Source organism: Thermobia domestica, chromosome 1 (genome assembly GCF_964235325.1).
Source record: "Thermobia domestica chromosome 1, izTheDome1.hap1.1, whole genome shotgun sequence".
NCBI classification, from domain to species: Eukaryota; Metazoa; Arthropoda; class Insecta; order Zygentoma; family Lepismatidae; genus Thermobia; species Thermobia domestica.
This window is the reverse complement of record NC_137454.1, coordinates 103,921,258-103,937,975: the sequence shown is the minus strand read 5'-3', so window position 1 is coordinate 103,937,975 and position 16,718 is coordinate 103,921,258. Positions and strand designations below refer to the sequence as shown.

At 35.0% G+C, this 16,718-nt stretch overlaps 1 protein-coding gene across 4 annotated transcripts in view; it reads right to left on the bottom strand.

Annotated features, from left to right (window-relative positions):
• Window positions 1–16,718, bottom strand: part of spir (spire type actin nucleation factor) — a 521,502-nt gene that overhangs the window by 402,241 nt on the left and 102,543 nt on the right. For all 4 annotated transcript variants that reach the window (XM_081761349.1, XM_081761376.1, XM_081761357.1 and 1 more), the window contains exon 2: window positions 7,420–7,451. In XM_081761349.1, the coding sequence (XP_081617475.1) occupies window positions 7,420–7,451 (32 nt within the window). The remainder of the gene's footprint in view (window positions 1–7,419; window positions 7,452–16,718) is intronic.

The following is a 16,718-nucleotide window of genomic DNA, read 5'->3' as shown; positions in this document are numbered from 1 at the left end:
GGAACTTGAATTTTCAACTCTCTATATGAAAATCAATACCCAACAAATCACGCTTTCCCCCTTTACGTGTTCTGTTCTGAACACCTCTGGAACGAACGCACTAGGGTTGCGCACTATATAAGTTTTGAGGCTTAGTCCAGTCAACATGAGGCTGTCTTGTCTCTGAAAATATATGTTTCTACTGGAAGAGCAGTCTCATCACGAAAATTCTGTCTCATCTCGTCTCATGTTCAATGCTAGGATGTCAGTGTTGTTTTGAAACTAACTATATATATATATATATATATATATATATATATATATATATATATATATATATATATATATATATATATATATATATATATGTGTGTGTGTGTGTGTGTGTGTGTGTGTGTGGTATATGCAATTTATTAAGAACTTTTTTCATCTAACATCCTCTTTGCTTTCTTCGAAAATATTCTTTCTCCCACTATTCACCCCCTCACCCCTACTAACAATCAACTGAAAAATCTACTGAAAACTTTCTCTAGTATAAAAACTATACTCTCAGAATGCAAACAAAACTATTACTATACTTCTTTTTTCATTATTGTTAGTATAACACTTAAGATGTAACAATTCGATAATCCTAAAAGAAATTAGACACCAGCTCATGGAACGGTTGATAATAGTCAGGGCAGGGCTAATGAAAGCAATTGTGGAACTTCATCGTTTCTGTTAAATGAAAGAAAATGAATGGAGGAGAGGAATAAGAGAACGAACAAAACTACTTCCAAAAGCCTTTAGAGATAGATGCTGAGAAAAAAAAAGAGCGAGCGAGAGAGAGAAATTTATTTGTTCGTAATTAAGAGGAACCGTAAAAAGAGTTCAACTGTACGAGAGCTGAGACCTTTGCCCTCCGCTAACAACGGTTTTTGTGTTATGTTCAACGTTGTAGAAGTAGAGAGAAGAGCTGATCAAACAAGAGAACTTTTTTTTTTTTTTTAAAAAAAAAAAGTACATAACGATGTCCCCACTCACAGTCAAAGAGAATTATTAGTTGAATTGAGACTTTCTATACTTCATGTTCTCTGCTCAAGATTTCCCGCAAAAATATACGATTTCTCCTTTCCATTGTTCTTTATTTTTACATGATGATTTCAGTTAGAACGAATGTCTATCATTGTTATACTGTATAAATGCGTCTTCATTCTCTGCCAGTACACTTTAAACAGTATAACCCAACTGGCATACTCTATATAATTTACAAACCCTATAATATCTAACTAACTCTATGGCCTATGGAACCCGAAGGTTCAATTCTGCGTTCACGAAAGCTCTCCACTGACTTCTATCCTTAGCAAACTGAATCCAATTTCTACTTCGTATTTCTATTTCTGCGAGATCCATCTTAATACTGTCCTCCCATCTGCACCTAGATCTTGAGCTCCTTTGTGGCTAAGCGGTTAGCGTACCTTTGGCGTGGGAGACCCGAGTTCGATTCCCGGCCGGAACTCATGTGGTTCGGAATCTATGTTAATCAGTAGGTCCCGTCTCATATACCTTGCTGCTGAAAGGAACTTTAGACTAAAAATCAACTCAACTCAGCGCCTACGTCTTCCTAGATCGTTTTCTGATTAGATTTCAAATTAAGATTTTGAAACCGTTCCTACCTCCTTCCATTCTGGCTACATGACCTACCCACCTGAGTCTCCTAGATTTCATGACCCTAACAATGTCTGCTAAACAGTAAAAAATGCGTAGTTCCTCGTTATGAAGTTTCCGTCATTCCCCATTACCGTTCCTCTTGGGTATGAATATTCGTCTCAGGATCTTATTCTCAAATACTTTCAGTCCACGTTCTTCCCTTAGCCTAAGCGACCATGCTTCGCAATCATACAGGACAACAGGCATGATTATTGTTTTACGTATTTTAAGCTTCAAATTCCTCGACAGAATTCGCGACAAGAGATTTTGAACTGAAAAATAACAGGAATTATCTGCTTTTAGTCGACATTTAATTTCTTCATGAATATGGTTTTCGTCTGTTAATATTAATCCTAGATATTTGAAAGTATCCACTTTATGAAAAGTATTATTTGATATTTTAACGCATCCATAATTTATCTTATTAAGATCCCTACGAACTTCCATGTATATTACCCTATAATACATTTTAAACATCGAATATTCCCCTATTTCGAATATTCAAACTATTGTTCAAGCAATTTATTTGAATACACAAATAATAATTTGAATAATTCATCATGTAAGAAATAATTCTAATTCTACAATACTATCGGAGGAAAAATGTCCAAAGATGACGGACCAATTGATAGATCTCATGAAACCAAACAAAACGATATGGCTGAGTGTAAATTCTCATGCGTAGTTTTCGAGAAAGATCGAAATAAATTATTTTAAAAACTTAAAAATTGATACTGTATGATAACGACGTCACCTATTAAGATGAAAATGATACTGAAGCTTTTTAAATTATGACATTAACAAGAGACAGCACAGTACGGTTAATAATATATAGCCCAAAATTATAATTACAGTATGGTTAATAAGATATAGCCCGAAATTATAATTACAGTATGGTTAATAAGATATAGCCCAAAATTATAATTACAGTATGGTTTATAAGATATAGTCCAAAATTATGATTATACTATAGTTAATAAGACATTGTCCAAAGTTGTAAGATATAGCCCAAAATTATGATTACAGTATGGTTAATAAGATATAACCCAAAATTATGATTATGGTGTGGTTAGTAAGATATGGCCCAAAATTATAATTACAGTATGGTTAATAAGATATAGCCCAAAATTATGATTATAAGATATAGCTCAAAATTATGATTATGGTATGGTTAGTAAGATATGGCCCAAAATTATAATTACAGTATGGTTAATAAGATATAGCCCAAAATTACAATTACAGTATGGTTAATAAGATATATCCCAAAATTACATTTACAGTCTGGTTAATAAGATATAGCCCAAAATTATGATTATAACATATAGCCCAAAATTATGATTACGGTGTGGTTAATAAGATATTGCCCAAAATTATGATTACAAGATATAGCCCAAAATTATGATTACAGTATGGTTATAGCCCAAAATTATAATTACAGTATAGTTAATTAGATATAGCCCAAAAGTATAATTACAGTATGGTTAATAAGATATAGCACAAAATTATAATTATAGTATGATTAATAAGATATTGGCCAAAATTATGATTACAATATGATTAATAAGATATATCCCAAAATTATAATTATAGTATGATTAATAAGATATTGCCCAAAATTATGATTACAGTATGGTTAATAAGATATAGCCCAAAATTATAATTACAGTATGGTTAATAAGATATTGCCCAAAGTTATAAGATATAGCCCAAAATTATGATTACTTGCAAAATATTAATAATAATCACCAATTGATATTTTAAATAAGAATTAGGGAAATCCTGTTTTTATCATAGTTGTCGATTTCTTATGAAACATGGCTGTATGTTATAATTTTTTAAAGAAGGGAGACTAAGGAGCAAGTCCTTTTCTCTTCATGATTTTTACTGTCGCTTTAAACTGTGGCAAAACAACCTCATGGGTTAAAAAAAAAAACAACAATTTTGCAATTTAATATTATCCTCCTCCCTCCTAAAGTTTGTTGTTGGCTACGGGTCTGTATATATATATATATATATATATATATATATATCGATGGTCATCATACCTTCCTCCTCCAATCAGATTTGAAACATCCTTTTTGACTCACTGCCAAGAAAAAAAAAGTTTATATGTAGAAAGGAAACCGACTCAAACTCTCCCTTTACTTACAGTTTTATTTCATATCTGTTTCCGCTCTGTGACACTTCATTTTCTCTATATATCGAATCTTTTTTTTTTTTTTTGACATTTACTACAGAGAGAAGAAAGAAATCGAAAATGTATGGAAAAGATAACAATCAACCGCTACGTCATGTACTTCCATTTTGTTCTTTCTCTTCTACTATTATACGGATATATAGCACACAAGGAACTCTTGTTCGTTATCTTCGGAGGGATTTATATGTCAGTTGGTGTCCAGTTCAATCTATGGCAAATTTCTCCTCATATTAGGACGTACAGATTTCTATCTGCAGCTTTTTCATTGCAATAAAATTATTTTTTTAAAAGAAAAAAGAAAAGAAAGAGAACGGAATTTTATTTGTCGAAATAACAAACAGATGGAGTATTTTCTACAGAACGGCACTTGCATTTTTTAAAATTCTTTGACATGTTTCCTGGCGAATATGTAAACAAGCAGTGTCCTCACTATACTCCCCATATTATTTTATTCTTTTTGTAAATAACTCATTAGTAATATAAATTTTGGAAAGCAGAAAATTTATACTTATAGGACTTTTGGCACAACAACTCTTAGGGGGACCAGAGTCTACCAGCGGGCTTGTAGCACTCGTGCCTTTGCGGTATGTGTGCTCAGGACATTGGCTACACTCACCGTTAATGCTGGCTTTTTAGATTAGAGTTCGCTATTTATTTTTTCAAGTAGCTTCCCAATCGTCACCATGACGCTGAGTGAACGCTGCAATGCAAACGCACGAAGCGCCAACCATCTTCCCCTCGAACCAGGCCTGGCACTGCTTGACTTCACTGATCTCTAAAGCGGCTGGTGGCATTGGCTGATGTAAGATTCTATTATAAGAACTAACAGTTGTTTTCATCTTGTGTAGAAATGTTCACGAGTGACACTTATGACGTTATAAAATATGTACCCAGATTTGTTCTCTATACGAAAAAGACTTGAGAACAGTTATTATGTAATTAATTTGATCATATTTTGCGGACCTTTTATGGCTTACTTTGTACGTATCTTCACATTCCTTATTCTCTTCAAGCAGGTTTTGTCAACAAGACAAATGTTGAGGCTGTCTCGTCTCGTCTTGAAAAGGCATCGCGAAAGTGATCTTTACATAGTTTAACGTACCACGATTAAACTCTGAGGCTAACGGAGATGATGATGATAATGAACGAAATAATGAAATATAAAGTGAGAGGAAACGGGAGATCTCCAAGAAAATCCAGGACACAATGTTTGTCCACCACAAAGCCCAATTGGAGCGAGCTGGGATCGACCCAGGAACTCCATACAGACGAAGTGAGGGCTGTGCCATTCAGCCATTCATGAAAGTGAGCGAAAATTCTGTCTCGCCTCTTCTCGCATTGTGGACAACACTATCTCTTCAAATTATTCTCTAGAATTCAAAAACAACGTGGTATGGACGGAGCGCAGAGGAGACCCTTAAGAAAATATATTTAAAAAATCTTCGCAGCACAGAGAACAAACACTACATTAACAGTATGAACATAATAATAATAATAATAATAATAATAATAATAATAATAATAATAATAATAATAATAATAATAATAATAAAAACACTAAGAAGTCTTCGAAATGCGGGTATGGTAAAACATCGAGAAAATTAGCTGCATAGCAACGAGACAAACGAAAGTGTCATAAACGAAAAATATTGTAGATAGCTAAAAATGGTGGAAAACTGGTTAGCAATTGCATGAGAAGAAACTCAAAGAAGTGACAGTGAAGAAAACATTTGATTTGATTTGTAAGTTAAGCATCCCGTGCAGTAGCAAGGGTATATGAGACGTGGAGCTACAATTTAACGTGGGATCCGAACTATATGAGCTTCGCCGGGAATCTAACCCGGGGGCTCCCACCCCAAAGACGCGTACGATAACTGCTTAAGCATAAGGGAGCTCATGAAGAGAAAAAGAAGGGGGAGGAACAAATAAAAAATATTGTAACTACGGACAATAGTAAAATGATTTCTTTCAGACGAATATATCAACGAGGGACCGACTGCCTGGAAACTTTCCAATTGTGTCGCGTGACGTACCTCCCAATAACAACAAAATATTAATGATAATGGATTATAAATAAGATTATTAATATCATTCAAGATAGCAGTGCATACAAAGCACATGAATAAAGAACATTATGTGCTACGCTGTTCCTCTATAAAATACTTAAACAGAATATGCGTATCTAATAATAATAATATTTTAAAAAGCACGTTTAGCAAAAATCCTGACCGTAGTTGAATTTGTCATAAATTTGGAGGATAAGTACAACTTACAATAGTTTACGGATAAAGATAAATCAAATATATATTTATCCTGTGTATCTTACTACATGAACACAAATGTTAAACTATTTTATCCAATGAAGTATAAAGAGCACTGTAATTAAATAATAACACTTGTTGTATTTTATTGCTAATAGTGGTGGCTTTTGAAGATAGTCACATCGGTCGAAATTACAATTTTATAGCTACAAACTAAAGGAAGAAACTTATATAATGTCCTAATTATTATATAGTTGTTGTTCAAACAACAATTAGACCATTAGATAAAGTTTCTTTCTTTAACTAATTGTAGCAATAAAATTGTAGCTATTGACCAAAGTGACTACCCTCACGAGCCGAAACTGACTGCAAAATGTCTTTGAAGATCTACGCAATTTTAATTCACTAACTGGAGACTCTCAGTATTTTTTTTAGGTTTAGGAATTATATTTGTGGGCTTTCGGGATCTATGGTCATTTCAACCCCTCTCAGAGATCACACTACCTGGGGAAGTCGGGAGAAAAAAGGAAAAGTGAAGATAGGAAGCAGCATGGGACCTTTATGTTGAGTACTATTCCGGTATTTGCCTGATGTGAAAGAAGAAATCCCAGAGAAAAGCTCACTCACGATGGCTGGCATGAAAAGGTGTCCTCACCTTTCCGACCGAGTGTCCCCATTGGGAATCGATCCCGGAGCCGCTCGCATCAACATTTTAAGCTGAATGATGACACGCTTCTGAAAAAATATTTTTATAATGATTAATACACGTATTTGTACGAAATTAAAATAAAAATCTTTTGAGTCTTACATCGCATTCATTGTTGTTTATTCCAAACTCACTTACGATGCATCTTCACTGATTTCAGTACTAGCTTCTTGTCATGGGCTGATAAAATTAATAATGTACCTTTACAAGAAATTATTGCCTCTTATTTAAAAGTCTTGTATGTGGAATCATATAAATAAGATGCGTTTTGGGGGGGAAGGGTAAGGAGGGAAAAAGTCGAATTTAGATTCATTGTGGTTAATTAAGTACGAAAAAAATGAACCTTAAAAGAGAGAGCAATTCTTTTTTACAAGATTGTACTTTTGTATTAAAAGCAGCAAACTAACTAGGCTACTTGTGGCCCGGGGCAAGAACTCGCCTCAGCGTCCCCACTGACCAACCAAACCAAAACGTTCCCTCAAATTTTTGCCCAATTTTACGCCCTCCCAATCCGGCGCCTGGGGCACAAGCCTCGTTTCTCCCCCCTAGTTATGTCACTGATTAAAAGAGAATATTCTGACACCTACCTTGTACTCCGACGTCACTAGCACCCTTGATCCTGAAAAATAAAATAAATTAATTAAATATGGAACGAAATAGATTTTACAGCAAAAAAAAATTAACTATTTTTTTAAAAAAAACAAGCACATTCTTTTTTCTAATACAATTCAATGTGATTTTGAAATAAGCAATGGTGAAGTCATAGCGCACTGTTCCTTACTTGAGAACTAACATTAATCAAGAAAATTTTATCAAGATTATGATTTGATGTTTCAAATAAAGAAAAAACCTCTCTTGCATACGAAAACTTTTCGACCAATGTATACTCGCACCCTGTATATTATTATTATTATTATTATTATTATTATTATTATTATTATTATTATTATTATTATTATTATTTAGATTACAGTATAGTGGAACTACATTGCATAGCATACTAGTCATGTAATGAGAATTCGAAGTTGCTTTTAATCTAAAAGAGTAATATATATTTTGGATATAAATAAATTGGTACTAATACATCATATGACATGAACAGAGAACACATAAACTGTTCTATGCAAAATTACTAGCGCTGCCCATGAGACGATATTTGGGAAAAACGAAACTGTGTAGCGAAAAATTCTACGTTATCTCGGAAAGTATATACGTTTCTAGTGGACGAGTTGTCTCTTATCTCATTAAGAAAATCGCGTCGCGTCTCGTTCAATAGGCTACACTAAAAACTAGGAGGGTAGTAGCAAAAGTAATTTCTCATTTTTATAGAAATAAAAGGAAACCTTTATTTTCAATATTGTTTACATCATTTGAAGCTTGTATATTTATCATTTTTTTTTGTATATAATCCTCATTTCGGTCGATGCATTTATATATGTCCATGTCATATAAGCTCCCCCTCCCCCCCCATGTATTTGAGGATCACCTTGTCGTCGTTGCTGAAGCGCGTTTCGGCAAAATGTTCTTTCAACTTAGGAAACAGGAGCCAATCACTGGTTTGCTCAAACTTCCCTACCGTCTCGTCGGAAATTGACGGTCTTCCGCTCCTTTTTTCTTCGTGAATTTCAGTACGCCCAGCTGCAAAACGCCTTACACTACTTGCGAACGTTTTTCACATCCATGCATGACTCGCCGTACACTCCTGTCAATTGGCGATGAATTTCAATTAGTTTAACGCCTTTTGCGTTCAAATACAGACTAACTGCGCAAACTTCACACTTGGCGGTAGCGCCAAGCGAGAGCTCCATTACAAACGGCTGCAAGTCAAGACTTAGCGTTCCAGCGAGATTTGTGCATGCTTGTTTGGGAGTAGGGGAAACAACAAGCATAAGTGCTGCCAACATCCACATGTACAGTTTTCCAGAATTTTGGAGATCTTACTTTTAGAGTTACCCTCGTACTAAATTGAAGATCTTTAACGAAAGAATTCTCGAAATCTGGTTTGAATTAGTTATGGAATCCTATTTAGTAGTCAAAAGTTTGCATAATAAAATATATAGTTCTGTTTTAGCTCTCTAACTATTATTTCAAGTGTCATTATTCGGAAACGAAAATTTTCGCTATTATGTTTCAGTGCACTTTTCCGTGTTAAAGTAGTCTACTTGTGAACTCCGACCCTGAAGCACATTTGTATTTCGTTGAGGTTATTTCGAATTTAATATTCGTTTTCAGGGCTTAGGTTTTGTAAAAGGTGGACTTACATGTGGACTTAAGGAGTCTGAACAAAGACGTACTCACAAAAGATAATTATTACGGATAAACCCATTAAATTTTGCAGAACTCGACATATTTTGTATATTTGTGAGGTTATACGTTGTGCAGAAGTGCCTTTAATGTAGTCTAAGCACTAAGTTAGAGATATTTTTATTTATACTTGTCAGTGTACTCTGTCGTTTATCCCATTAAAAATAAATTTGTAAATAACATTATTATTACTCTAATTTATATTTTTTGACATGAGAAACAGAGATGACACTGTGTATAGATTATTGATACTTCGAACACTTTGGACCAAACCTTGCCTCAATCTTATACTTCAGATCAGAGTAAATTTGCATTATTTACAATCCACTACACACGTAAATTGTAGGAATGGTTTGCGAGCTTGCCTTTGGTGTGCCTGTTCTCCGATTCGATTCGATTCCAGATGAAAACAAAGAATTTCTTGTATTGACGAAAGGTCGTAAGAAAACGTGTTAAAAATAAGATTTTATTTTTTTTTAAAGTGAGTCATACAAAACATAAGGAAATACACAATATAAAAACTCTCTATCGAAAAGACGGTGTAATCGTCTACAGAAAACAGAGAGAAAAGCAATTAGGGGGAGCGAACTAAGAGGTAACGAATTTGAATTAAAAGGTAGGGAACCTCAATCTTTAAAACCTGGAATAGCGTTGATTGAAATTATGTGCTGATCCGACCATACATTATTCAACTATAAGTCGTCAGTCAGCCATATTAATTCATAGGCTAAGGAATAATGCTAAGAAGTTCAAAATTCGCAACAAATAAAGTTTTTAACTACGAACGGGACTATCTTCAATAATAATAATAATAATAATAATAATAATAATAATAATAATAATAATAATAATAATAATAAAGATCTGGGCTATGCATTTGGATTCGAACTAGTGTTGCCAACGATACGAGAAGTAAGAATTTCTTTTATCTTGTCTCGTAAATTTTTGTACGTCTCGTATCGATGGATTCCGTCTCGTTTCGCTTCGATTCTCGAGAAAGCTTTTCTCGTCTCGTTTTTGTAAATTTATGATTAAAATTTATGTCCTGAATTTTAAATTTATGATTAAAATTTATGTCTTGAATAATCTGTTAATTTCATTAAGGAGCTATCGGAATCCTTCCGAGTCACAAGAGGTCCACGAAAAATATAAACTATAATTCTTATTGGGGTAATGACTTTTCGTTATCTTTAAACGTTGATAAATACTCTTCATTATGTTCGTACATCTTTAATAAATTTATAGTTTTTATATTATCAATCATGTAACACAACAACCAGCGCCGAACTTACATTTTTTTCTGGGGGAGCAAGCAATAATACGCGTATTTGGGTCCCCTAGAAAAGTTGCTTTTCTAATTCTTGGGCACCCTTTTCATCTTTCTCTTACTCTTTATACCCCCCGGAGCCTGTTGGTTCTCCTGCACGGCAAGGTCTGTGTGGCCGTTAGTTACGCCCAAGGGCGCCCATCAGGGGGGGCAGGTGGGACGCTCGCCCCCCCTAAGAGTTGGGAATATCGAAAACAAAATAGAATTTTTACATTAGTTACAGCAAAATTTGAAACTATATTTGAAATGTCACTTATACTTGCCCCCCTTGGAAACCACAACATGGGCGCCCTTGGTTACGCCCCAGGGTCCGTTCCAAACATGACAAATTAATTAAGGGGATAATACTGACAAACCTCACAACCATACGAGTAAATATTATTTCTAGGGCCCCTATGGGCCCGCGACTCATTTTTGTTTTATTGGCCTTTTGTATGCTGTTTTGTTTATGTAATGTAGTGAACCTGTTTGATGCTTCATTTATAATTTCATGTTCGTATCGTGTATGGAGTAAGAAAATTTTGTCTTAAAATTGACCCCTCTCGAACGGCGGGAGCTTCCCTGGGGGAAAGTTGCCCCCCTGCCTCCCACAAGTTACGGCCCTGACCACAAGAGTATTTGAGATCTAATACTTGGGTGAACTAGTATTGTCCAATTTCTCGTCACGCTTTCGAGACGAGAATTTTGTCTCGTGGGCGACACTAATCCAAATTACATACCGTACTTGCTCATAAAAATTGGACCCTTTTTAAGTCTATTTTGGCTATTGAAAAATCGAAGTGCGTAATTTATACGGATTTGTCAATAGAGGTCTTAATCTAGGTTTTATTCTACTGAAAGGCAATTGACAACAGAGTACTTTACTTAAGGATCTTTATACAATGCAGCACTTAAGAATACAGTAACACAGAAATAATCTTGAATTAATAATAGTTAAATTTATGGCAATCAAATTAATGCAAAGCATATAAATCTTACATTACATTAATGCATGTAGGACTTGCATTGCAAAATGATCATTTTCTGTTACCGTATTTACAAGAGCAAGCGGCAGTGTTGACGCTTTTGTGAAACAGATAGTGAAGTTACCGGTAAATCAACCATACCATGAAATACGAGAAATGACTTTGACGAAACGACTACCAATCCTATATAGGTGGCCGCTTGCAGCGGGGGTGAGGGGGACTGTTGCCCCTCTGGATTTACGAAGAGTGTTCAATTCTTGGAAATACATGTCAAAACATACTCTAATTTGCTCTCATTTGCTATAGTACTTACTACATTTATATTAAATACTATAGTTTAGGGAAGGCCAATTCCGGAATCTGGAAAGTAAAATCGTAAAACTTCGGGAATTCGAAAAACTTCTGGATTTCGGGAAAATCTGGAATTCGAAAAAAATCCGGAATTTAGAAAATCCCTGATTTCGGAAAAATTCCGGATTTTTTCGAAATCCAGAATTTCTAAATTCCGAATTTTTCCGAATTCCGGATTTCCGGAAAGTTTTGGCCATCCCTAGTTTATTGACTGAAGTTTATAAGATATGGGAGTAAATAATTGTTTTATATGACGAATTACGTGTATGCATGCATCGAAGTGCATGTGTATTCGGGACCGTGCTTGTTTGCCGGCCTTTTCCCTCTCTTGGAATCAGTTCTTTGCTCCCCTTGGAACTGTATTTTTGCCCCTTCTGGGAACGGTCTTCTGCTTCTCTTTGGAAAGAATCCTGCTGGTGTTCTTACCCATAGACAGTGATCGAATTAGAAACTTTTTTTTTTTAATGTAGCTACATAGAAATATACGGAGCAAATATGAAGTTCAAAACTGTCCTTTTAAAAAATATGACGCTGAAAAATTTGTCGGAAGGGCAAATTTCGCGAGCAAATATGATATACAGTTACATTTGTAAATTATTCATTGTAGCTTTGGAAAATTCAAGATTACTAATAAAACTCCAACTGAACAAAGCAGTATATATATTTTAAGATTATATATTTGTGTTACATAGACGAAGCTGTAACACAAATACCAGTAATCTTAAAATATATAGAGAGTTACGTTGTTTCTCGGTATCATATACTGAATTTCCACATGTCCCCACGAAACTTTTGAATTGTTTTCACTCCAACTGGAAATTGAATGTAGGAATTCCGTACCAAAGGCAACAATGCTAAATAAGAAGTTCTAATAGGTTTTGCTTGGCTTTTAAAATTGGATAACAGCTAAGTAGTGCCATTAGAAAGTCATTCTATGCGTACAACAGATTATCTTTCTACACGAAAGAAGTGCGTTTATAACCAGCTCAACTGCTTATAATTAAAAATTACCAATAGTCGTATAGTATTTGGTGTAGAAGGATAAACAAAACATTTCAATCGAACGGCTGTATAAACCTTTTTATGAGCTGTAATTCTGAACAACTTCCGTCACGCGATATGTGTCACACAGAGTGATCTTCAGAGTCGTTCAATAGGATACTAAATAATTAACCGAACTACCAGCATGCGGTGACGGAACTCCCCTGTTCTCCACACAGCTACTATAAACTCTTACTTTCTGTACGCTTGACTGTTTCTTTCTTTAAAAGTTTGTTTTGTTTACACTGCCTACGTAAGTTCACCAGTGTCTTACTCTCTTCGTAGCTGTGGCGGCTCCTGACAGAAGTTACATAGGTTAAACATCTTTTACAGGCTAGAAGAAAGTTTCATACAGATGCAGTTGTATACAAGGATTAGTGCATCAGATAAGCTTTCTTTCTTTTGCTTGTCACAACATTTATTTATTTATTTATTCTTTTATTTATTTACTTACTTTTTTTTACACTTACGACTTCTTCAAGAGTCGCCACTGCTTTTTAACCAATGGCATGATGGTACTTCCAATTAACCCGTATATCCTACTTTCGTTTTCTTATCTAGTGGGAGACCCAAGTTCGATTCCCGCCAGGAGCCCACGTAATTCGGATTCCACGTTAAACTGGGGAACACGGTGGCTCAGTGGCAGAACGCTTCCCTTTAGTGCGTGAGACCTCTGGTTCGATCCCTGGCCACGTGGGTTTTCCCGGGCATTCCCGTTACCTCTCATATTCTCATTCCACCAATTCTTCCATTATCATTCACTTCCCTTAATCATCCGTCTCCCTTAGCCTAAAGTGCATAAACGTGAGATGTTAAACTGAAAAATCATTTCTTCCACGTTAAACTGTAGGACCACGTTTTATATAGCCTTGCTGCTAAAAGGGATGCTAAACCGAAAATTAAATCAACTAATCAAATCAAATCATTTTCTTATCTTGAGCCCAAGAAGTACAATAAACTTAAGATTAAACTAAAGACAACTAATAGATATTAGAAATCTTTCACTATGGTATATCTAAAAACCAATTACCACGTTTTCGTCTTAGTAGCTATTGCTATTACAAATATCCTCAAGTGGTCCCGAGTTCGATTCCCGGTGAAAAAGCATTGAAACTGGAACGCATTACAGTAGTACGGATTTCACCTTAAACTGTAAGTTGACGTCTCATATAGCCTTGCTGCTGAGAAAGAACGTTAAATTTAAGTAAACAAACCACAAATAATCTCAATAACTGAACAATTAAAATCTCCATTTACTACGCCGCTACACTTCTTCCACATTATTCGATACAGATCTCTACCACAATCCAAGATATTCGGTAAATTTCAGTATATGACAATCTTACTGCCTACCAACCACGGATTATTACACCAACTTCTTGTATCAACTTAGTAACCCCAACCAACTCCATGATCAACAACCGCACAGGATAACTGTAGCTTCCTTCCAACCGTGGATGTGCACTTCCTCGTAGCATCCTTTGCCCATGTCACAAACCGCATGAACTGTATTTTCCATCAACGGAACAAAGTAACATGGTTGAACCAAGAGCTGAACTACCGAAGAAATGTATGATAAACTCAATAAGATAACGATTAGCTTCATTTGTTGTTTAAAGCTTATGTCCATATCAGTGTAAATAATCTTGAAATTATTATTTCACTTTCATTTGCAAATATACTTCCCGTTTAAGCTCCAACATTTGCATTTCTGACTTTTTTTTTTTTTGCTTATTTTTATCTACAGTATATACATGAATATTAATATGGTTTCTGTATAGCACAACAATTAGTATTGATCTATTTCGAATTTCGCTGAGTGCTGTTACTCTACTGGCAGGGCAATTGCATTCAAACGCATAATGTTACTTTTTCACGTTTGTACGAATATGAATAACAGCGAACAACGTAATACCCAAAGAAATACAGAAACATTGCTCTTTCTAATGCACCTTTTCGTATCATTCGGTAGTTTTTTTTTTCAGATTTTTGTTTTAATTTCTCTTAAGTAGTCGCCATTCCCCCATTTTTTCCTCATTTGTTTGGAATATCTTAAGCAATGTAACTTTCAATTTATAATTATTCGAACGCAACGTTTTATTGGAGGTAATGTGTATTTACCGTAGAGTTCTTGATCTTTATCAGAAAATGAATTTACAGCACAGAATAGAAAGTAACATGGTTTTGGATTCTACAGGGTGTTCGGTTGTAAATGAGAATGGTGTATGCAACAGAGAAGCGTGAATTTTTCGTCATTAACAGATTCCTTTAGTGAGATTAAACAGAATTAGGCGAGGTCGTATCCTTGAGGAAAATGTGGCCGTGGGAAGGTACGGTACCAGAATTAGTGCAGAAATCTTGCTGCGATTAGCGAAGACGTCTTCCCGGCCACTTTCGCAAACATGAAGCGTCGTGTTCAACTCTGCCAGTAGTGATGAACAATTTTAGCTTCTCCTCTAGTATCATCATGCTTCCCAAGGAGCCAGGTATATAGTCATATAGGCATCTTCAAAATCTAATTAATAGTCTTAGATATTTGCATTTTCTTGGGTCTAGTACCGAAAAAATCACCCTGTACTTCAAAGAGTTTTACGTCAGGTGTCTATGCCATCCATACAAACTAAAACAAAGTGAATTATGGTGATGAAATCATGAAACAAATACTCATGCTCTCAAGACTCGAACATGCGACTGTTATATAAGGAGTTCAAATTACATGCTCGACACAGTTAACGATCACACTGAGCATAGACAAGAAGAATATTGAAAAAAACCTAGCTATCCTTCAAGAGGAAATTCTTCAACAGAAATAAATAGAATACAACAACACAGACATCTTCTGCTTTAGTCAAGATTTTTTCTGTTTTGAGCGTTCCTTTTCTTTACATAACAAAAGAAGTTTATATATGAACGGCAAAGTTTTCTTTATTTCTTTCTTTTCTTTTTTCATTTCTTTTTTTTTTTCTATGAGAGGAATGACGCAGTTGTAAGTAAAATAGTAGGAGTTGCTGAAAGCACACACTATCGATTAATATCCCTCTGAGAAGGAGACTGCAGCAACACAAGATTTCACGTCATTGTGACTCAAAGAGGGAAGAGAGCGCAAAAAAATGAAAACGAGTCAGTCCGATGACGACGCCCTGCTGAGCGTTTCCGAGACCACTCCCAACTGGAAAATAAACCGTGCGTAACAGTATATGTATTTACAAGCACCACCATTCCCCGATTTCACATATATGTATAAATTACATATACCCCAAATAATAAAAACGAAAATAAAATTTCTTGATACAGTACTAGTTTTCATAAATAATAAGCTTTTTGCGTGCTAGTACTAGTTTAAAAGCCATGCATTATAGAGCAATATCCATATTTTTTAAAATTATTTTTAGCACTCTACGAAAATTTAGGAACAGATTTACCAGAAGAAGTCCACAGAATCCAAGCTAAAAAGTTTAGCAAAATTTCATATAATGCATTCCGCCAGCCCCCATCAAGAAATAATCACCCCTCAATCTACTGAGTACCCCCTTTACATTGTGTGCGCCACCACCACCCTTTTGATCCATTGGGAAGTCTATTTTCAATGAAACTTCTTTTGTTTTCTAAATTCCTACTTTATACTCTCTTGGAAATAGTTCCATTTATTGCATTACATTGTGCAATCTCCAAATGGTGGTGTTATTCAACGACGATAGGTGACGTCCGAAAGAAAATTCTGATTGTGCCATAGGTAAAACAAGACAAACCAAGCTGAAAGAGTCCCCTTAAAAGCAGTAATCCCGTATGAAAAACGAGTACATGTTGATAGAAAAAGAAGGAGAAAGTCATGAAGTGATTAATAATAACAGTTTTATTGAACGATATATTGGGAAAGCATTTTTTATGATTACTGTAT